This window comes from Cervus canadensis, chromosome 7 (assembly GCF_019320065.1).
Source record: "Cervus canadensis isolate Bull #8, Minnesota chromosome 7, ASM1932006v1, whole genome shotgun sequence".
Classification (NCBI taxonomy): domain Eukaryota; kingdom Metazoa; phylum Chordata; class Mammalia; order Artiodactyla; family Cervidae; genus Cervus; species Cervus canadensis.
The window spans coordinates 45,684,990-45,708,570 of record NC_057392.1 but is presented as its reverse complement, the minus strand read 5'-3'; the positions used below and the strand labels follow the sequence as shown (position 1 = coordinate 45,708,570).

The 23,581-nt window shown below is 47.2% G+C and overlaps 1 protein-coding gene across 2 annotated transcripts in view; it reads left to right on the top strand.

Annotated features, from left to right (window-relative positions):
• Nucleotides 1-23,581, top strand: part of ITGB5 (integrin subunit beta 5) — a 113,379-nt gene that overhangs the window by 69,637 nt on the left and 20,161 nt on the right. For both annotated transcript variants that reach the window (XM_043473195.1, XM_043473194.1), the window contains 2 exons: nucleotides 5,240-5,374; nucleotides 13,989-14,418. In XM_043473195.1, coding sequence (XP_043329130.1) covers nucleotides 5,240-5,374; nucleotides 13,989-14,418 — 565 coding nt within the window. The remainder of the gene's footprint in view (nucleotides 1-5,239; nucleotides 5,375-13,988; nucleotides 14,419-23,581) is intronic.

Below are 23,581 nucleotides of genomic sequence, written 5' to 3'. Positions count from 1 at the left end.
TTGTGGATATATTAAGAAATCCTTGCATTCCTGGTAAAAGCCCACTTGGTCATGGTGTATGATTTTTTTATATGTTGTTGATTCTGTTTTGCTAGACATTTTGTTAAGGATTTTTGCCATCTATGGTTCATTCAAGTTGATTTGGCCTGTAGTTTTCTTTTTTTGTGGCAATCTTTGTCTGGTTTTGGAATTAGGGTGATCGGTGGCCTCATACGATGAGTTTGGAAGCTTACCTTCATCTGCAATTTTCTGGAAGAGGTTGAGTAAGATAGGTGTTAGCTCTTCTCTAAATTTTTGGTAGAATTCAGCTGTGAAGCCATCTGGTCCTGGGCTTTTGTTTGCTGGAAGATTTTTGATGACAGTTTCGATTTCCTTGCTTGTGATGGGTCTGTTAAGATCTTCTATTTCTTCCTGCTTCAGTTTTGGAAAGTTATACTTTTCTAAGAATTTGTCCATTTCTTCCAAGTTGTCCATTTTATTGGCATAGAGCTGCTGGTAGTAGTCTCTTATGATCCTTTGTATTTCAGTGTTGTCTGTTGTGATCTCTCCATTTTCATTTCTAATTTTGTTAATTTGGTTTTTCTCTCTTTGTTTCTTAATGAGTCTTGCTAATGGTTTGTCAATTTTGTTTATTTTTTCAAAAAACCAGCTTTTAGCTTTGTTGATTTTTGCTATGGTCTCTTTAGTTTCTTTTGCATTTATTTCTGCCCTGATTTTTAAGATTTCTTTCCTTCTGCTAACTCTGGGGTTCTTCATTTCTTCCTTCTCTAATTGCTTTAGGTGTAGAGTTAGGTTATTTATTTGGTTTTTTTCTTGTTTCTTGATGTAAGCCTGTAATGCTATGAACCTTCCCCTTAGCACTGCTTTTACAGTGTCCCATAGGTTTTGGAAACCCGCCCTTTAAAACGGGCATTTCTAAAAAATAAATAAAATGGGCATTTCTGGAATACGATCCAAAGTAGCTATTCAAATTCAGTGAAAAACAGCTTTCTTGAGAAGTAATTAACAAACTGTAATTTATAATGCACTGTACAGATTTAAAGTGCATGCTTTGATAAGGTTTTGACACTTGTACACACCTGTAAAACCATTGCCACAGTGAACGTGTCTGTCGCCCTAAAAAGTTGGGACCCGTGGTCACTCCCTACTTCTGCTCTTTCCTTCAGTGGAAATTTTAAAGGAATACATTTAATATAGAAACTTGAAACAGCAAGGTATTCAGAGCAAAGTCTAGTTGGTGGAAGCTGTGTTGGGGGCACATTGGTGTTCCGTGTCCATTAGCACCTGATTCATTGGCTGCGGTCCTTTCTGGTAAGGACTGGGCCTCAGCCACCCACACGTCTCCTGGATTTGAGCCTGCATGGGTCCGTGTGTTTGTGTGTACTTTGGCCTGTGGTAGGGGCTCTGGTTATCCTTTCACCTGCTTCTCTACCCGGTCAGGGTCAGGGCACGGCTCCAACCGGACTGTTTGCGTTCCCCGGCGTCACCTTCCCACCTCCGCACTTTGTGGTGGATTTCCTGTGAGTCACACAAGGCGTGACTAAGCGTGGTATGGACTCATGCCTCCCCCGGCGCTGGCACACCATCTTCGGGAACATCCTGAAGTGGAGCACGCAGAGTAGATGAAGTGGTATGCCTTGAAGCTGGGGAGGGAGCAAGCAGGAAGGGCATGTCTGATGGAACGGCTCGTAGAAGCCAGTCTGTTGTTCTCAGCTTTCATGGTGGCAAGTCTGCACCTCTGGGCTTTGATTTCTACATTTTTTTTCTCGCTATGCCAGATTCCTCCTTGTGAGGGATCCCCGGTGTGGAGCTTTGCTGTACAGTGGACTCCCTTCCAGAGCTCAGAGGTAGGGCACTGGGAGCACACATGTGCGTACACGAGACACCAGCATTGTGTCACATAGACAAAGGGGGGGTCGAACTTGGAGAGAAATTCTGGGGGTCCCTTTCCAGGATGAGCAAGAACAGGGTGTGCTGGATGCCACTAGAGCTGCATGTGGAGGCTGACTCAGGCCTCCTTGCTGAGCACATGTTTTTCTTTTCGCTGTTGCCATACAGTCTGCTCTTCCCGCTCCACAGCTGGCCTGCCTTAAAACGATTGCAGATGTCACCTAGCCTGGGTATTTAACAGCCTTTAAACTTCTTGACTTTGTCTACTTGTTCTAGGGTGTGAGGAATAAGGAATCATATTCAGAGGCAAATTTGGGAGGAGTTCATTGAATTTCAGGAGTGACAGATAACGTTTTCATGCATCACAGCTGCATTGGCTGTGGCTTTGATTTTCTACTGTATCCTGTACCCAGCCACTTATTCCTTCCTTCATTTATTCAACGGACAGAGACAGCTTAATGTGTGGCAGGCATCATGCTACTCCCTGGGGATAAAACTGAACAGAACATAGTGCTACCCTCCAGAAACTCATAATCTTTGAGGGGAGACTGGATACGTTCTAAGCATCTACACTCCCTAAGGTCAGAGCCAGTTTCCAGTTGAGAAGTGTATGGCCTGGTAACTGCAGAGAGTGCTGCAGGGGGACCCAGAAGGCCCGGTTCTGATCCTGCCTGCCCCTGCCAGCTTTCATAAAATGGGAAGTTTGAACTGAATAATCTCCGCAGTTCCTATCCTCACTAACATCTTAAAGTGTTTCTCATTCCAGAGACAGCATGGGGATCGAGAATAATACACACTGTGGATCTGAACACAAAGCTTAGGGGTCTCATGGCCAGAGTAGGACATAAGATTCCATGTCCATCTGCTACAATTACTGATGCATCGACTAGTTCAGTCCTTAGTGTCCCCTTCCTCCTCCAGATTCCCTGTTAATGCTTCCAGGCGGTGGCTTCAGCAGACCTTGATGGCAAGTGCTGATGCTTCTTCGCAGTGTCTTGTTCGTGAGCCATGGGGCCTTCACATTTCATGAGACTAAGCCTAAGAAATTTAAATAGCTCCAGTCTACCTAGCCCTTTAATGATAAACTGCTTTGTCTCATCCTCACACTTACTCACAATTAAAATAGGCAATTTTAATTTACCTCATCTTCCAAAAATTTTCTTCCCCTAAGCCCAAGCTGCCTAGCATAGCTGTTGTTAAAAATATCCATCTTTTCCTCCATCCACCCATTCAATAAAAGTTTATGTTCAGTCATAGAGAGAAATATTCTGTGGTCCTTGGAATTCACAGCTCGGTGGGGAGAACAGATTTGTTAAAAAAAAAAAAAAAAACTAACCACATTCAGCAGGGCTTCCCTGGTGGCTCGGCAATAAAGAATCCACCTTCAATGCAGGAAGTGAAGGTTCAATCCCTGGGTCAGGAAGATTCCCTGGAGAAGGAAATGGCAAGCCACTCCAGTATTCTTGCCTGGGAAATCCCATGGACAGAGGAGCCTGACAGGCTACAGTCCATAGGGTTGCAGAGTAGGACACGGCTGAGCGACTGAACAACAACAGATCACGTTCAGCAGGAGAGCTGTGTGTCCTGAGTGGCACTCTCGCAGTCCCCGGCCAGTGGAGGCTGGCACTACCAAAAGAAGAGGAAGTGGATTTAAGAGAGAATATTTTTAGAGTTGTAGAAGCACTTAGACAATTTGTGGCAAAAGGAGAGACTATTTTTTTGCAGAGAGTGTTTTCAATGAGCTGTTAATGTGTTGGGAAAACTGCATATTTAACTAATGCAGGTTTAACACTACATGCTCAGCAGGGAAAAAAAAAAAAGATAAGCAGCCCTAGGAGAGCAAGAAACACTTCTGCCTTCCTCTGCCCAAAGTCTTGTTGCCCGGAGTGCACCTGAAAAGGGGAGGTAGGGGGCTGAAGGGCCGTCAGTTGATCTGGGGAGGGAGATCCATGTGTCTCTTGGAACGTGTGTGCAATCTGCTATTCTGAGTGTATTTAGTGTATAAAAAAATCCCTTTTGTAAGGTGTACCTTAACTACAAATTAGTTACTTCATTTGGCCTCTGTCTCCAAAGTATATCCTCCTTAGAGATTTTCAGTGGCGATTTTTTAAACTAGGAGATGTACAGAAGATTGTGTAGACTTTTCACAAACTAAATACACCCTGAGTATTGAGCCACCCAGGCCAAAATGGAATATTACTATTATAGCCTCCAGAACTCCTATGTCCTCTTCTATTACTATCCCCCAGGGGATAGTATAAATAAGCAGAATCATAGTTTGTATGCTGTGCACATCTGGTTTCTTTTGGACTGTGTGATGTTTATGAGATTCATTTGTGTGGCATCAGGTAGTCATGTTTCATTCATTCTTGTACTGTATGGTATTCTACATGAGCACACCATAATTTGGAAAAAAATTCTGTTCTATTGATAAGCATTTGGTTAGTTCCAGTTTCTAGCTGTTACAGACAGTATTGCCGTGAACATTCTTGTATGTGTCTGCTGGTCAGTACACATCTCTGTTGGATATGATTCTGATGTGAATTGCTTGTCTAAGGTTGACCTAAGCTTAGTAGGTACCAGCTAATGTTTTTCTTGAGGGTTGTACTAGTTCACACTCCCACCAGCAGGGTTTGAGAGCCCCAGTTGCCCCAACTCCTTTCCAACATTTGGTGTTTTTAGTCTTTGATCTTTTCTATTTTGATGGATAATTTTAACTTGATTTTGGTTTCATCTTTTGTCTTGAGGACATAATCCACACATAAGATACTATTCTCTCAGAAAGTAGTTAAGAGCTCATGAATGTGGACCTCATCTAATGGGGGGTGGATGTGATGGTGAGCAGTGGAGGGTGGGTTCTGGGGAAAAGTGCCTGCTGAGCTGTTGGGAAAGGATGATAAGGAGCTGATCAGGGGAGGAAAGAGAGGAGCAGTTGAGCAAAGGACCATTACCCCAGGCCTGTGCAAGGCCCATAGTCTAGAGAGCACATGGCAAGATATGAAGAGCTCCATGTCTGAAGCTGGGGGTGGGGATGAGAGATGCTCTGCAGAGATGAACAGGGACAGCTCATCACCCTTGGAAGCAGATGAGGTTATCATGCGGCAGGTGAGCCACTAGCTACTTCTCTGAGCTCACAGAGGGAGACCTTAGGCCCAGCCTAGTAAGACGGTGTGTGGGTGTGGAGAGGAGGAAAGGGATGGGGGAGGAGCAGCAAACCTAGCCTACTGGCTTTCACCTTGGCTTGACACCCCAGAGTCAGAGGAAGCCACGTGGGCATCAGAGAACCAGTGTGGAGAGCGTCTACAGCTATAGCCTTAACTGAGTGGTTCTGGCTTCTCTCTCTGTTCAGAGCATCCGGTCTAAAGTGGAACTGTCGGTCTGGGATCAGCCTGAGGATCTTAATCTCTTCTTCACTGCTACCTGCCAGGATGGTGTATCCTACCCTGGTCAGAGGAAGTGCGAGGGCCTGAAGATCGGGGACACGGTAAGTTCTCACCTCCTCATGTGCTTGGACTTGTTAACATTGGTCATCATGCTTTGGCCTCTGGTAACTTTTGTGACTCATTAGAGGCCTTTGGGAGTTTGTATTCTGTCTTCCAACTCAGCCTTCTCTGTGCTGTGCCTTCAAGATGCAGGTGGACTTTTAAAAACTCCAGTCAGTACACAGCCTTCAGTACATTGGCTTCCTCAAGTTGACATGGTACCTTTGGTGCTTTTAACTTTTTATTATTATCTTTGTTTGACAGGGATGAAATTGGGTGGGGGAGTGTAAGTGGAAACCTAAAAGCCCCGGCCTTCATTCCTAGTCTCTTGGAGCTTGCTCTGTGCCTTGGATAGTCTGGTCTTCACTTTCCCCTTTTGTAAAATATGAAGAAAACCATTCACCTCTTCTGATCTAATCAGATGAAATGGATAACTCTGTCACAATGGTGGGAGCATGGGTTGCCTTATCTGGATTTAAGTGGATATAATTAAATGGTGGGGAAGAAATATCACATATGAAGATGTGTTCCAAGCTAAGGACTTGAGGGAGGGAGGAGGATGTACTTACAGGTGATGAGAACAAAGGTGAAACACTGGCTCAGAGGCAGGCAGAGTGGTGATGGAGAGCCAGCCATACTTCTAGAGATTTCTGCCACCAGAAACACCAGACAGACTGAGATGCATTCTTTGCTTTATTGTCACTTTCATTGCTCAGAAAATGGGAAGGCAGTGAGGGTAAGTTCTCTTCTGTAATGAATCTGATTGGAGCCAGAAAAATCATAGGGATCTTAAAGATATATGACTGTATCTTCTGGGTTTCATAAGCACTAATGATGGCCAAGGTGGAGATTAGCAGACATACCCTGGACTCCAGGGAAACACCCCTGCTCAGAAAGACATGGTTGTGGTCACACAGTTGCTTACACTGCAGTGTGGTCTTTTGGAGTTTCCTCATGTTCTGTAATTGATTCTTTCCTCCTTCACCTTCCCAACTGCTCTTCACCCACGTTACGACCCACACGCATACATCTCATCCATTCCAAATTTTACAGGGGTGCCTCACTCCAGCATAGGGACAGTTCAGAATGTGGTATGAAAGTTGAGAAAGTGAAGGACTATAATGGCCAGATAAATCTTTTTCTAACTCAGGTTTTTTCCCCAGGTGTCTTTTTGCTCTTAAAAAAAGGAGAGGGGGAGATTGGCCTAATCAAGTCGTTAGATAAATAATCATTAAAAAATTTTAATAATTCATTATGGCTTTTAGCTCAGAACTACTCATAGAATAAGGTGATGTTACTGTGACAGACTCCTATTCCCATCTTCCTATTGACGTTAATAAATTTTGGAGAGAGTAGTTTAATCTATCCAAATAAAAAATAGGAGTAGAATCAATGTTGATCCCTGTCTTATTTAGTAATGTCATATTTTTAATATACATGGACTATTTGGTGGGAAGAACGCCATCTCATTAAAGTTGCACATCCAATAAAATTTTATTTTTTAATACTTGTCATATTTTGTGATATATTTATGTTATTTTGGTCAGTTGCAATGAATAGTCAATCCAGACAGTGTTTTTAAAAATACAAAAGCCTTATAGTCACTGAGTTTAAAGAGGCAATTATGAAATATAGGAGGCAGAACTAACCAGAAAAAATACATGTAAGTGGATTCTATAGATCTGTGGTAGATGGGATGTTTAGCACAGTGTGTTAAGAAAGCTAAAGAAGGATGCGTGAAAAACACCCAAACAAAGAACCCTTTACTTGAAAAAATAGGTACCATGGAACTGAGGCGGCGAGGATATACAGCACGTACCACATGCCTGGGTTTCAAGATGTCTCTTGACAATTTCTAATGACATCCTAATACAAAGACAGGTAACACAGGTTGGCAATAGCATAGCTGGGCAGATGCATAGCTGAGTAAACCTGCTTTCTAAGAGTGTTGATGACATCAGCTAGAGGAAGACTTGACTGAAGTTCCCACTGTCTCTTGTCTGTTCGTGTTTACTACTGGCTTGAGATTAACTAGTGGGAGAACTGCTTATCAAAGGTGGGAAGGTCACAAAGCTGGAGAAAATAGATTACTTATAAAGCAGGAAAACCAAGATTTAAGAAATTTTTCAAAATGAAGTGGGGTTGAAATCATTAGAATTGGTATCTTGCATTTAATTCAGAATATTATTAGTAACATAGAACTTGGTTTGATAGTAGCTTTTAAGAAAAGGATCTGGTAGATTCTAATTCTCAAAGGCTCCATGTGAATAAGTAGTGTTGCTTTAAAAAAAAAAAATGCCAACTGAGGCTGCATTAATGGAATCTTGAGATAATGGCTTCACTTTTCTTTGTGTAGATCAGACTGCATCTGGAGTTCTTTGTTCAGTATTTTTTCCAAAAAAACAAAGCAAGCAAAAGCAACTGTCACGATGAGGTATCTAGAAACCAGGAAGGTCAAAAGAACTAGTTTGTTGATAATAAAGTTGAAATAGTGGATGCAAAAAACTGAAGCCAGTTTATGCTGCCATAATCAAGAAAGGGAAATTTATTGTAAGAATACTGGGTTCCTGATGGATCCAAGAGGGCCATGCAGTTAGTCTTGGAAAGGACTAGAAAGTAACTGGACAGAGTTAGCTCCATGTTCATCACTGGGTTCACTGTAAGGAAGGTAGTTATTCACATTGACAGATGAGAAAAGCTGAAGCACAAAGAGTTTACTCAATTGTCCAATTAAGTAGCCTGTAGGTAGCAGAGCAGAAGTTCAAGGCTCAGACCTTCTGGCTCTGACACCAGTGCTGACGCTCCCCTCACCCCCGACCCCCCACTGCCTCCCCCTTGCACTTGCTGCCCACCACTATGTTCCATCACACCTGTCCAGAGGGCTCGCCTCAGAGAATAAACTCAAAGGCCAGCCTCCAGCAGGGAGCGCCTCCCCACGTGCCCTGCACACCCCCACAGCTCAGTGCACACCCCCTGCCAGGCACCGTGAGGTGTGAGGTCACCCACAGATGGGCAGTGGACTTGCAACTCTCTCCTAACTGAGTCCTCACTGCTCGTAGCATCCGGACCGTGCGGGGTGACACGAGCTACCGTTTCCTGGGAATTTATAATACACTCCATGCTGTGCTAGGGCTTTGGCGCCAGGTCTCTGCTGCTTGTAGCACCTGTGTCAGGTAGACTTTACTTCCCCATTTTATGTGAGAAAGACTGAGGCTCCTAGGGGGTTGGCACTGAGGGTCTTGGTGGAAGTCTGATTGCTGGTGAGCATGCAAACTAGGAGACAGAGCTGCAACCACTGATGCCATGGTCCGTGTTTTTCCCCTTATACCTGTGCACTTTGAAAGTAAACGTTGCAGAGAAGTGAAAGGTGTTATTATCACCACTTTCGTGTGGTCACTGTAGTGTACAGACGTTGTTTTTGCTGGGATACCTCAGCAAGATAGGAACATTGTTCAGAAGACAGGACAGGATTCTAAGTGGTATTCTTTTCACGAATGTGAACAGTCTCAGGTGTATTTGGATGGTTTCTGGAGCATTTGAAGCAGAAGAAGGAAGGGTGCTTCTCCCACGCTCTCCATAGCACTTCTTCCCCAGCAGGTGAGCCGGAGCCTCCCTTGGGCTCCGAGAGGCCGTGACCCTGTTGAGACAGTGGCCCAAAGGCAGGCCTCCCATACTGGCTCCCTGTTTCCTCTCTCTGTCCAAGAGGCTACAGTCACGTGGCCCCTGGCTCTGCCTCCAGGGCTGTGAGGATTTGTTTTCTGTGGATGGAGACAGGCTGGCACAGAGCAGTGGCCACTAACCAATCATAACTGGACTGGGTGCTGCTGGCCAGGCCACCAGAGGTGAGCTCCTTGAGGGCCCTGGAGGCAACGGAGGACAGAACCCAGGGCAAAATGGAAAGGTGGGGTCTTTGTTCAGAAATAACTTCAGATAGCAGAGCATTAAACCTAAACATGGGTTATTCTGAGTGTGGGGTCCACCATGCTGGTGTGGCAGGGGAACTGGAGGCCTCCCCTCAGCCCCCTTTTTGCTGAAGGAACCCCAAGGAAGAAGCGCCCCTCATCACAGGGGCCACTATTTCAGCTCAGAGTTTTCCAGACATAGAAGAAGATTTGGGAGGCCCCATTAGTGGTGAGTCCATGAGGATATTGCCCTTTTGCAGGTGGGAAGCAGCTGAGGGGAGTGGGCTGGGGATGGAGGGGAGGGTGGCAGGGACAGAGGCAGGATTGGGCCGACTAGTAGGACGAATGTTCCAATATGGTGTCTGGCTGTTATTCAGCAGGTGTTTTCTCTTCCTTAGCACCATAAATTGGGAGGATTGTGAGCAAGTCAGGAAATGGTGAGGCGGTAGGCAGGGGTACAGGGCACAGTGGAAAGGTGCTGGGTCTCAACTGGAGAAGAGGGATTAGGGAGTGCAGACAGGCTATCACTACATCAAGTGCGTCTCAGGGCCTGGCCTGTGGATAAGGACATGGCCCATGGGTTGGGGGGAGCCATGGAACAGCTGGGTTCAAGTGGCTTCCGTGTGGGTCTCGCCTCTGTAACCAGAATTTCCTGCAGAGGTGGGGTGGTCAGGCAGCAGCTCTGTGGTTCCTTCCAACCAGAGGCTGTGGTTCCCTGACTGTCCTGTGTTCTCTGGGTGAGCGATCTGTTCAGAAAAGAAGCAGGTGGTAGGGTTGTTGTTATTCAGTTGCTAAGTTGTGTCCGACTCTCTGCCACCCCATGGACTGCAGCTCACCAGTCTTCCCTGTCCTTCACTGTCTCCCGGAGTTTGCTCAGACTCATGTCCATTGAGTTATGGACATGAGTCAATGGTGCTGTCCAACCATCTCATCCTCTGTCGTCCCCTTCTCCTCCTGCCCTCAATCTTTCCCAGCATCAGGGTCTTTTCCAATGAGTCGGCTCTTCGCATCAGGTGGCCAAAGTACTGGAACTTCAGCATCAGTCTTTCCAATGAATAGTCAGGGTTGATTTCCTCTAGGAGGTGTAGAGGGTGAGGGACAAAGGTTATCCTCAGAGAAATAATCCTTAAATGAAATCTCGAAGTCCCAAATCCAGTGATTTCCATTTCTTCCTCCCAATACCAACCAAGACTGACTGAGTGGGCCTGGCTGCTGGAAGTCGGTTTTCTCATGAAGTGGCTTTGACACATCAGTATGCAAGTGGCCTGCCGTGCGGCCAGCACTAAGGCCTGGTACAAAGGCCCCTGTGAGCCCTGTCATAGGCTTCCCACGGCATCCCCTCTACTGTCCCCTCCCCTGGGGCTCTCCACCTCATGTCAGTGCCCATTGTCTCAGTGAGCTGCTAGTAGCCTTGGCATCCGCACAGCCTGGATTTGGTGGGTCTGGGTGGGGGTTGGGCAGCCCCTGGGAAAGGATGAATCAGGCCAACAGCCCCAAGGGGGGAGCCAGGAGCATCTCAATGAGGTTCCGATAACAAGGCTGGGCAGGGGAAGGGCTGCTGTGCCCGCGACCGTCCTCTGGAACCTCAGAGTGGGAAATGGAAAGTCTCCACAACTGGGGGGCCTTCACTATCAGTCCACAGTGGTCAGAGAAGAGAAGCCTCATTCTGGCCACCTGACAGGCTCTCTGGATTCTTTCCTGATCCCTCAGGGAAATGGACTCTGAGGGGAGGGGTGGCAGAACAGATTGACTCTCTGTTCCCAGTGTGCTTTTTTAGCATTCCTGTGCCCAGCAGGACCTGAAGCTTGGTGGCTGAAACTGAGCCATTCTCTGGTTATCAGGTGGCCAGTCAGACATTAGGCCACATGGGGCCCGACAGTGAGGGCCTTGGTTAGACCAGAGCTTGGCTGAGGAAGGCCAGCAAGACCTGCTGAGAAGCCAGGCCTTCCTGTTCCTCCAGCCAGGCAGCCTGGGCAGACAGCAGGTGAGCATTTCTGGTCCTGGGTGGTTGGCTGCCAGCACTCATTGAGGGCCTTCGCCTTTCCACTTCCTCCTGGTAAGTCCCAGGAGATTTAATCCCCTCTCTTGCTATTTAATTCCATGATGCAGGCAAGTTTTCCTGGGGGAAGGTTATGCTCACAGATGGACACTACCCACAGTCTTGCAATAAGTAAATGCCTTGGACTCTTGGTCCAGGCTATTTCTTTGTAAGTTTTTTCATTTCTGACCCCCAGCTGCCTTTGCAGGGAGCAGAGCTTTCCATTTACCAAGTCCAGCAAAGTTGTTCCCCTGGGAAGCACTAGGCTTCTCTCTGAGCCTCAGAGAGAGAGATGTTCACCTCCACATTCTTGATGCCCTTGGCACTTTGGTCAGGTACAGCTTCCCTGTCCTTCCATCTGCAGACTCAGCTTACCCCCAGCCCAAGACTGGAAGGTTTAAAGAAACCTCTGGTCACAACTTGGGGGGTCCCCACCTATGGTCCCTATGTGAGCTGGGCCTCTCCCTCTGTACCCAGCTCTGGATACTGGACGTCTGCCTCATTCTCTACGTCTCGGAGGTGATGTGCCAAGGTGAGCACAGGTCCAGCACCACCCCTCCCCAGCTGTGTGACCAGCACTACGCCCCCTGAGCCTACCCACCAACCCCGCTTTCTCTCTGGTAAATGAGGATGCCTCCTCCTGGGGTGTGTAGATGAGATGCTCATGAAATACCAAGTGCGGTGCCTCGTGCATGTCGTGTTCAGCAGCTGGTACCGTGAGGCAGATTGCAGTGTCCTGGGTGGGTCCCCATCTTACTTCCTTACCTCGAGAGCCCCCACTGTACCTGAGTGCCTTGGAACTTAGTCTTGAATTTGCTTTCGTCAGTCTTTCCCCTTGCCCCCTCCCACTGCCCACATGGAAGTGGGGGTGGGCCAGTCCCAACTATCTGCAGCTGGCTTGGTCCCCCAGCTTCCTGACCCTGGCTCGGGGTCATTGTCCTCAACTCACCTGTCCGACGGCATGACATCCCTTCTGAGTGCTGACCCCTGCTGTCTGGTTGCCAGCAGGACCCTCTCCAGGGCCTGGGGAGCTGGGTCTCCTGCTCAGTCTCACAGACTCCTGCTCCCACCTGGGGGGTCCCTGGGTGTCAAAGAATCTGAGGGGAGGCCTTTTAGAAGCCTCATTAGTAATGACCCCAAAGTAAAAGGGATCCATAGAATGTTTAGAAAAAAGTATTTTGAGTTTTCCGAAAGTATACCTAAAGAGTAACCAGTAAAGCAGGTTATTGATGACTTTTTAAAGAAATCAGTTCTGTTCCAACCCAGATAGTAGAATTAACACTAACAGTAGCTAAAAGTGGTTCCTAACTTGTTTTGAGCTTCCAGAATGTTCTGAGGAGCCTTTTGAAAAAGAAAGACATCTGGGCCAAGCGGTAGGTCAGTTTCTGGAGTGGGCCCAGGCCTCTGTCCATTTAGGGGAGAAGGACTCAGGGTATTGTCTGGTCAGGTGTGCCAGCTACCTGTCTGGAGATTTCTACAGTGCCATGCATGGAGGGCAGTGCTAGATGATTCTCACCACACAGTGTGGGAGGGGAAGTGGTGTCATGCTTGACTTCTGGGAGAATCACAGTGAGCAGTGTCTTTCCTTTCCTCACTTTCCAGCCGTGTGGGCAGCTCACAGGCACCTTTCCTCCATTGTGATCTGCCATCGAGGTCCACCTGCCTACCTGTTTCCATGGCAACTCATAAGCAGCTCAGGAGTTGGCAACATGCTTTACATGCTTTGTTTAATAAGAAAAAGTCTGTCCATGTGTATCCCTGGTGACTCAGATGGTAAAGAATCTGCCTGCAATGCAGGAGACCTGGTTTTGATCCCTGGGTCGGAAAGATTCCCTGGAGAAGGGAATGGCTACCCACTCCAGTATTCTTGCCTGGAGAATCCCCGTGGACAGAGGAGCATGGTGGGCTACAGTCCATGGGGTCACAAAGAGTTGGACATGACTGAGCGACTAACCTTCTCACTTCTTCTTTCACTTAAATACAGCCTCAGGGCCGTGGGCTGGTTGTGAAAGACATGGTTGTGGGCACCTCGCAGAGAGAAACCGGGACGAAGGGAGGCTCAGGTGTATCTGTGAGGAGACAGATAAGCTGGGAGGGACCCAGGGGTCCTCTCTCCCTTCTCCAGCAGGGGAGGAGGCACCTCTGCAGAAGAGGAGGCAGCCGCCAGGGTTGCTTGACCCCAGTGCCCCACATGCTCAGGGAGCCTGTCTAGCGTGGCACAGACAAGGTGCCTGGTAAATTGTTGAATGTTTTGTTGACTTCCAAAATGGAGATGGGGAGAGGACAGGATAGAAGTGAAAAGAAAGGGGAGAAAGAGAACCATGTAACCTTGAGTGAATCTTCCTACCTTCCTGTGGAAGCGTTTTTCCTCCAGGGTGTGAGGATTCAAAGAGATAATGAACATTAACGGACCAAGCATGATGCCTGTCAGACGCTGGTGCCTGAACATGCCCTTCCTGGGTTAAGGGAAGGGCTTGCTGACTTGGGGCCTCAACCTCCTCAGGTGGCTGGAGTGGCCTCCCTCCATGTGGGCAGGGGCCAGATTTGGTCCCAGCCCTGCACTGAGGGCCCTGGAGGAACTGTGCTCGGGCCCCTGGGTGATGGGCAGGCCAGTACAGGGAGCAGGAGGCCCAGTCACACCACGGCCACAGTATCCCCTCTCTTTCTTCTGCCCAGGCGTCCTTTGAGGTGTCCGTGGAGGCCCGGAGCTGCCCTGGCAAACACGCGCAGCACATGTTCACCCTGCGGCCCGTGGGCTTCCGGGACAGCCTGGAGGTGGGGGTCACCTACAACTGCAGGTGCGGCTGCAGCGCGGGGCTGGAACCCGACAGCACCAGGTGCAGCAGCAACGGGACTTACGTCTGCGGCCTGTGTGAGTGCAACCCCGGCTTCCTGGGTACCAGGTGCGAGTGCCAGGAAGGGGAGAGCCAGAGCGGGTACCAGAACCTGTGCCGGGAGGCGGAGGGCAAGCCGCTGTGCAGCGGGCGCGGCCAGTGCAGCTGCAACCAGTGCTCCTGCTTCGAGAGCGAGTTTGGCAAGATCTACGGGCCCTTCTGTGAGTGTGATAACTTCTCCTGCGCCAGGAACAAAGGAGTCCTCTGCTCAGGTAGGTGCCTCCACAAGCACTGTTGCTCTGAGCCAAAGCATGCCTTTTACTGATTGCCATGGTCCTGCTGGGAGCAAGCGAGGGCCACCCTTGGGGGTGGCACCAGCATGTCGAATACAAAAACAAGAGACAGCGCTGCTGCGTTGTCTCAGGGACTCTCAGGGTTGGTGGGGTCTGCTGTGCGTCCTTCAGGACTTACCCGCACAGCATTCCTGACTTGTAGATGATCAGCCTCTTCTTGATCGCCCTGGGGACAAGGAGCTCCCTGGGGATGGTAGCGGTTATTCCCTTATTAGACATCCCGTCATCGCCTATGGGCTTCCCTGGTGGCTCAGGTGGTAAAGAATCCGCCTGCAATATGGGAGAGCTGGGTTCAATCCCTGGGTTGGGGAGATCCCCTGGAAAAGGGAACAGCTACCCACTCCAGTGTTCTGGCCTGGAGAATTCCATGAACTATACAGTCCATGAGGTCGCAAAGAGTCAGACATGACTGAGCAACTTTCACTTATCATCTCCTATGGCTGCTCTAACAAATTTCCATAGACTTAGTGGCTTAAAACAACCCAAGTTTATTCCATTCTGGTTCTGGATGTCTGAAGTGGGTGTTATTTGGCTAAAATCCAGGTGTCATCAGGGCTGCGTTCCTTCTCGAAGTTCTAAGGGAGAATCTGTTCCCTGGCCATCTCCAACTTCCAGAACCATCTGCATTCCTTGGCTTGTAGCACCTTCCTCTGTTTTCAGAGCCAGCAGTGTAACATCCTCACATCTCTCTCTGACCTCTGTTTGGCTCTGATTCTCTTAGCCTCCCCCTTATAAGGAGCCCTGTGGTTGCATTGGACCCACCGGATAGTCCAGACCAGTCTTCCCATCTCAGGATCCTTGACTTAATCACATCTGCAGGGTCCCTTCTACCCTGTAAAGTAACACTGATACAAGTTCCAGGGATTAGGCTCTGCATATCTTTTAGGGCCATCCTTCTGCCTCCCACAGGTATGATTTGAGTTTCCTTTTATATCAAACAGAAAATTATTTCTCAGTCACTTCCACCGGTGGGTCACATTTTAGGCTCCCTTTTCCATATGGCAACCTGCTAAACATCTGAGAACTTCTTTGTGTTTCTCTGTTCTCTTTTCTTTTTTAATTTTCAAAATATTAAAATTTTTTGTTCTCTTTTCTTAACCCAAACTAGATACCAGGTCTCTTCCTGCTTTGAGGCTCTGTCATTTTGTTAAGCATGCTTCTCAGAATCAGGCAGGTTATTTGTCATCTGGGTAACAGAGGCTCAGCCCCAGGTTCAACTAACATTTGCTTCCTGTGACCTAAACTTTCCACTTTCATAAACAGCTCCTAACAACACTCACCTTTTGTTTTCTATTAAACAATTACATTTACTGTTGAACTTGATTTTAAGTTGACTACCAAAAGTTGAAGATTATTATTTTGAACGAACTGTAGCAAAGCCAAGTTTCTGTTGTGTCACATCTGAACACTTAAGTTTTTGAATCTAAGCATAGGACTTTACATGGATTACAATTAAATGGAGGTTTGGCAGTTCCCGTTCTGGGAGTGGCACTCTGGTGAAACACCGTGTCTTATAGCATGTGTCTTAAAGGTCAGTCTGTCCAACACCATGCCACCTGCAGATCAAGTAAGCAGAACAGTTTTGGGCAAGATTGTAGTTTCTTCTACTACCTCTTATTCTTTTATATGTTCTGTTGCTTCTGGGATCCCTTTGTGAATGGTCTTCTGGTGGCGAAGTGTTGATTTAGAAGGAACATGGAGTGTGGCAGGGAAGATGAAGCACAAACATGTGAAGCAAATCAGATCATAGAAATGATCTGTCCCTGTGAGAGGTGTAGCCCCACTTCTGTCCACAGGAGAAACAAGTGCAGATGGTAGCACAGGGGAGGATAAGCCAGTGAGGTCTCCAGGGGCAACCACACTGTGAGACACATACATGGGTGTGGCATGCTCAAAATTGGAAATGTTCTAGAAAGTGCAGGACATATGGTGTCACAGAAGAGTCAGCTAGCTGATAGGGTCTGGATTTGATATGCTGAACAGGCAACAAGGATCCGCTCTTCCTGACGGGTTTGATGGTTCCACTGGATCAGCAGAAAAGTGGTTAGGATCAGGCAGGCCTGGGCCTGAATCCAGCACCACCATGGGCTGCTTGTGTCCCTTTGGGCACAGAACTTTAGTGAGCAGTAAGAGAAAGTGTCTTAGCACCTAGCACATTGCCTTGCTGACCACCAGCTCCTCTAAGAATCGGTGCCACACACTCCTGGGAGCTGCATCCGTTCCCAGTGTGCATATGGGGCCACCTTCCCCACAAGTCCCGCATGGCAGGATGGACAGACTGCCACCGTAAACACTCTAAGACACCTGACTGTGTCTGTGATTGGCTTTCAGCAGTTTGTTGTTTTTTTTTTTAAACAAATTAGCAAGTATTATCATGGAATGCTGTCCTTTCCCCTCAAGTGCCAAAAATGCCCCAGTGAGAGATTCTCACGTGTCCCTGAGTGAGGAAACGGGAGGTTAGGGATGCCTTTGGGGCTCCCGCCTGTGTGTTGTATTGAGTCACTAACTCGTCTGGGTGGCTGAGCTGGATGTCTTCTGTTCCCTCATTGGAAAATTTGAAAAATACAGGGGAGTCGATGGATGTGTGGTCAGTCTGAGCTGTCTGTCTCCTTCTTGGTGACCAGGATTAATTTGAACCATCTGGTGAAGCAGACAAGGAACTTCTTTTACCCTCTGTGTCCTCAGTCAAGAGAATGACTCCAGCTAGCTGGAGGATTATTCTTAGGTCTAGAATATTCTGAAGGGAAAGAAAGAAGTTGTTGATTATTTCAACATTCTTACTTTAAGAGGTCTCCCATCTAAATTTTTTTCTAAATGTGTGTGTGTATGCAATTTTGTATCTTGTTTTTTTTTCTTATTATATCCTAAGAAGCACCTGAAGTTGAATTACTTGAACACATCAATGATTAGAACATTTGGCTGTCTTTCTGCTGCATCCCCAATTAGCCTCCTCTACCCCTTCACATTCTGGCTCAGATGGTAAGGAATCCCCTTGCAATGTAGGAGACGTGGGTTCAATCCCTGGGTCGGGAAGATCCCCTGGAGAAGGAAATGGCAACCCAGTCCAGTATTCTTGCCTGGGAAATCTCACAGGCCGAGGAGCCTAGCTGGCTACAGTCTGTGGGGTTGCAAGAGTTGGACCCGACTTAGCGACGAAACCACCACCCCTTACTTGGAAAGCAACAGCTAGTTGAAGCTATCCAAGTCTTCCTGGAGACAGTAGTTTGTGAGGTCAGGAGGTGTGGGTGATGTGGGGTCATCCAGGAAGGATGCCCAGCTCCAGGCAGGACCCATCTGCATGCGTGCAACCCTGTCTGCCCGTCCGTGTAGCGCCCAGCTCCTCACTGCTTGTCCCACAAGCACTCCAGCTTGTTCAGGAGGCAGCAGCGGGTGGGTGAGGGGTCCACCCCCAGTTCCTTGTTCCCAAGATCAGCTTGGGGCTCCCGCTCTGAAATTGAGTCCTCTGGTTTCAAGCTCTCAGATCGCTGTTACGTTTGGGGTTTTGTGGGGGAGAAGTCTTATTTCTCAACAACCGTTCTGGTCTTGAAGATGCTGACTCAGAGACTCACAAGTAGCTGACTTCAGCATTCTCTCAGCCCTTCTCCTTGCAGCCAGGCCTGCGGGAGCCATGAGATTGTGGTCCACTTTCAGACAGGGCCTGAGGCAGCGCCAGGCCAGAGCCGGCAGGGGAATCCTGGAGAAGTTCTTCCACCTCTCCCTGGTCTTTCCATCTGTAAGAGGCTTCTGGTCCTTAGCCCCAACCAAGACAAAGGACCGAGGGTCAGGCAAGAGGTTACAGGTTTGAGATATGTTACACGTCACAAAAGTTAGTAGTGAAGGAAACCCAACTGAGGTCTTGAAGCAGTTGAACATCTTGGTTGTTACTTTTGTGACACACTGTCATGGGAATGTGTGTGGATCCTGGGCTGCTGTTTCTCCCTCTGGTTTCTAGAGGCAAAATGTCTCAGAGTGGTTCTGTCCATGGACCATTCCTGTGAGTACAAAGAGAGCCACAGGGCCATCGTGAGGGTTCCTGTTCCTTTGAGTCTCCTTAAGTGTAGACCCTTCAGAATCCCTCTGTTAACAGAACACGTGAGCATGGTCTATTTAGTTGTTTTCAATGTAATTAAAGGTTATTGTGCAAACTTTGTTATTCTTTGCTGGTTTCTGTACCCAAACAGTGCATTTCCTGGGATATGAGTTACTCTGCTATGGTAAGCTGTTGAAATCATCCCAACCCTGGTGCTTTCAACAATCTCTGTTCTTAAAATGCCTGCACTGCTTAGTTGCTCAGTAATGTCTGACTCTCTGAGACCCCATGGACTGTACCCCGCCAGGCTCCTCTGTCCGTGGGATTCTGCAGGCAAGAATACTGGAGTGGGTTGCCATGCCTCCTCCAGGGGATCTTCCCAACCCAGGGATAGAACCTAGGTCTCCTGTGTTGTGGGTGGATTCTTTATTGTCTGAGTCACCAGGGAAGCCTGCACTGGGATATGTGGAATAATTTACTAAAAGCTTACTTCTTGGGTTTCATATATTGAGAAAATTTATATCAAATAGGATATAGCATTTTGAACAGAATGCTTTTGGTCTTGTGATTGTGAGATCCTAGAAGTATATCTAAGTATTTTACTTCATATTTTACTTCATCAAATAGGTTATTTGGCCAATTAAGGCAATTAGAGGTCAAGGGGCAACTGCATTTTTCTCCCAGACGTAAAAAAATGGAGAGTGGCATCATTCTGAGTGGCCAGAGCCAGCATCTAAACAGAGATTCCTGGTCTGGGCTGATAGCTTCCAGAAGGTTTCACAAGGTTATATTAAACCTCTCCTGTTAAAAGCACCTTTGACATTATGGCCTACTTCTAGACTTACTGATTCTTGCCAAATGAAACACTTCCCATGGCAATAGTGATCCGGATATGTTTATAAAAGTGCTTCTCCCTCTGTTTATACTATTTTCTTTAGAAATATAATTTTCACGCTCAGAGTAAGTATCCTAGTGGCCATCTCTGGAGTTGTGGTCCCAGCTCTACCTTCTGTCACTGCACTGCAATTTCACATTCCATAAATGACTCATAGGATCTTCTGGAATGTGGCTCCATGGCAGAGTTCTCAAAAAGTACCTTTTGAATGAACCCAGATTTGACGTATTAAATTTCTCAAGAAGAAAGGGGCTCTTGGTGGGATTACTACCACTGCATGCCTCAGGTGGGAGAGCCTAGAAACTTCTTCACATCTTTTCATGTGTATTAGTCTTTATCCAGTTTCTTGATGGTTACCTGGATGCTTTTTGCAAATACAAGGAGGCACTATATATGAGTGTGAAAATTCCGTCCAGATGTTGCTCAAGTTCATTTGAAAAAACAACAAGGTACCAAAATGTAGGGCTTAGTCAGTCATATAAGCAAATGATGTACCTTTCAGACTGGCCAGGTGAAGCAGATGAGCTGGACTGCTCAGCTCTGGAGTCATCCAGCGTCTTGCAGCCTGAGACTGGAGAAAGCTCTTTGAAAAACTGTCGTGTAATAAGTATCTGATCTTAGTGCAGCTGCAGACACTGAGACGGTGATCTCTCACTGAGGTTGTTTCGTTTTAGGTGGAGTGCTGCATTTGTCTCATTGAAGAGTTCACTGAGCATTCCTCACGTGCCACGTTTTGTACCGGGTGCCAGGGGTACAGAGTTGGAATTGCTCACAGTATTGAATTAATTTTTAAATGTTTGTTGTCACTAGAATTTTCCACCCCTCAGACATTTTCTGGGTTAGAGGAATGAGGATATGAACCACTTAAACTTCTACCTTCACCATCCAGACTTGTGCTAGATGTTGAAAGTTAAGCATGTTGGCAAGCTGTTTGGAGAACCTGCCTTGGTCCATGCTCTGGGCTCTTGTTCCAACTCTGGGAATTGAGTTTTCTTACTGCCCTTCTCATTGCTCAGATCCCAGAAATATCTTAAGCAGCAATTTACCAGTGACTGTGAAAACTGGAGTAATCTGAACATTGGACCTCACCTTTCTACTCTTGTCTCTCTCCTTAGAAAGGGAAGTGTGCAGATAGGAGAGCCTATGATGCGGATTCTGCACATGCTCTTGAACTTCAGGCCTGATCCGAGGTTATGGCATTTGGCTTGTGAAGGAAATAATGAAACTTTAAAAACAAAGGAAAAGCCTAAGAAAACCATGAACATGCCAAAGATAAAATCTTAGTCATGTATAGAATTGGGTGGCGTTGACTTTTTGATATTACAGAATAACACATTAGGAAATTTTCCATTCTTAGTTGAAAACAACGAGAGACCTCTGGTGACTGAAATGGTTATTATTAGAGCTACTTTGGTTCCCTTTCTTCAGTGTCGAGCTGTCACTGTTGAGTTTGGTCTTGATTTTGGAAACTGCTACATAACTGCTTGTAGGTCTCTGCTGCTCAGTGCTTTGGGTGGGGTGCGGCAGGATTGGATGGAGCCCTGTTTTCCTTTGGGGTAAGCATTCTTGACTGTCAAACACTGACCTAAGAACTCCACCCAGATGTAAACTCTCCCTGCTGTCTGGAAGTTGCTCTAAGTGAGTTCAACCTCCTGAAATGTTTTGTTTTGTTAATAAAAGGTACTGGGGTCTGTGAGCCTGACTTGCATCAGAGTCATTTGACTGACACTGTGTTGTGGTGAAGGAAGGCACAGTGTTTATTGCAGGTGCCAAGCAAGGAGAATAGGCAGCTCATGCTGGAAAGACCCTAACTCCCCAAGGACCTTCAGAGAAGAGTTTTTAAAGACCACATTAGGGGTGATGATTGCAGGGGGCCTGATCAGCTTGTGGACATTCTTCTGATTAGCTTATGGTGAGGTAGTAGCATGATTTTTTTTTTTTGGAATTTCAACTGGTCTGGGGTCTACCATCATCATGCAGTCAACTCTTTCTACTTGGTGGGGGCTTTAGTTTCTGCAAAACAACTCAGGGATATGAGTCAGGATGTCAGTAGCTCTTGAGGAGGAGCTAAGGGTCCTTGACTCCGTTTTATGGCTAAGCTATTATTTTGTTTTTCTTGTCTGCATTTCTTTGTTTCTGCATTTTCTCACTTCTCTGATTAAATTTCCTCTTTGGAACTTGGGGAAGGCCTCAGAGGAGGCTAAAGTTTTCTACAAACAAGACTCAGAGGACACGGGGCAGGAGGAAGGTCTATCCCTGGAAGGCCCCTCGAACTTGTCTTCTGGACATCTTCCTGAGCCCTTGCCTATTGTCCTCTGACCCAGGGGACGGGACCTCCTATCACCCCAGTCCACAAACCCCAGCCCAAAAGTCTTGATCAGGTGACCCATCATCCTTAAGCTAAAGGAATATACTTCTCAGGTTGCTATTTTATGTTGTTTGACATTGCAGTATTGGCCTTTAGGCAAACATTGTTAACAATGCAAGGAGAATCTACTTTAACACACTTTATAGTGTCTTGAGGTATTTTTCCTTGGGAACACACTGAGGCTAGTTTGTACTCTCCATAAGCAAGCATAAAATAGTAGGATTATTTGCACCTCCTGTGTTTCCTGCCACCACCAGCCACACACACACACACACACACACACACACACAGTGGGTCAGCTGCCTATTACCTGCACTGACCATTTGCATTGTGGGAAACTGAGGCCCAGAACCTGGACTAAATCACTTTATGACTCTTGGTTATAGATTCAGACTTGGAGAATCTTGCAAGTAAATAGTTAACCTTGTTTCTGCTGAATTTTGCTCATTTTGATTAGCTTGAGACCCTTCCTAAATCTCTCTATTACCAGTTCAGCCCTTCCTGCCACCACTCAAGCATGCAGCCCACAATTTTCCAAGTCTTCCCTAATAAGTGCACTTTATTTTGGTCAAAATTTTAGGAAACATTTAGTCTCTGTTTTGCTAAGTGAGTTTTCTCTGGGTTACATAAGGAGAGAGCAGACCAGGCTGAAGGGCACACGTGGACCAAGAGACCAGCCGAGGTGCCCGTCTTTTTATGACTGTTACTTGATGAAAGGCACAGAGTGTTCCTCTTAGTAGTCAGTGAGTGTCTGGCTATTGTTATTGATTAGACTGGACCCACTTTTCCTTAAATGAACCTTTGTGAGCCTATTCTAATTTATAAAATGCTCTTGATGTGAATGATCTCACTTGGTTGTTTTCCTCTACCGGGAGTTGGAGGTAGCTGTTACTGATCAGCCCTGTGGGGGAGACTGTGGCTGAGAAGATTGGCATGTTGGCCACGCTCCCCACTGGTGGTTGGCCCAGAGCCTTGACCTAAGAAAAGCCCACCTACCCTAACCCTCAGGGGATTCTTTTCTCTGGGCAGCTGCTTCCTGCCATCTCGTGGCTTGGCTGGGCTTCTGGCAGCCAGGCTTCAGCATGGCCCACTCATGTCACATTCCACACCGACTCTGTCCATTGAGAGTGCTGCTCCAGGCTCTGGACAGTGGCCAGCTGAGGATGGAATATGGCACCTGTTCACCAGCCACAACAGCTCGACAGCTTTCCAGGTTGAAAATAGTCACCCTGTCATCCTGTCGCAGTGACCAGAGGAAAAAGGAGAGAGTTCACATCTCCCCAGACGCAGTTGGCATTTCCCCACAGGTGCCTGCCAGGCAGATCAGGCAGGTTAAGCCAAACTCAAGAAGTTGATCTGGGGCACCTCTGTTTCTTTTGGCCACAGGCCTTCAGTTTTTCTTTCTGAGTCAGCATTCTTGGGGGCCTGTGAGGACTCTGGTTCATTGCATTCAGCTGATTACAGACTTCTTTGAAACTGGAAAGGTGAGTTCATTAAGGAACTCGGGATTTTCCGTCTTCTCTCCATGGCCTTAATCTCCCTGTAATTGATAGAGTTGGGTCAGACACCAAGGCCTTTCCTTGGTGCCCTTGTGTGAAATGCAGCAGTAATAAGAGGGACTTAGCAGCTGGGCGTCAGCATGGAGAAGTCAGATGCTGGGACCAGGAAGGCAGCGATGTCCTTTGAGAGGGCCCTGCTGCTTTTGACAGTAGAGCCTTGACTTTCCAGCCAGTGAAAGTGACAGTCGCTCAGTCCGGTCTGACTCTCTGTGACCCCATGGACTGTACAG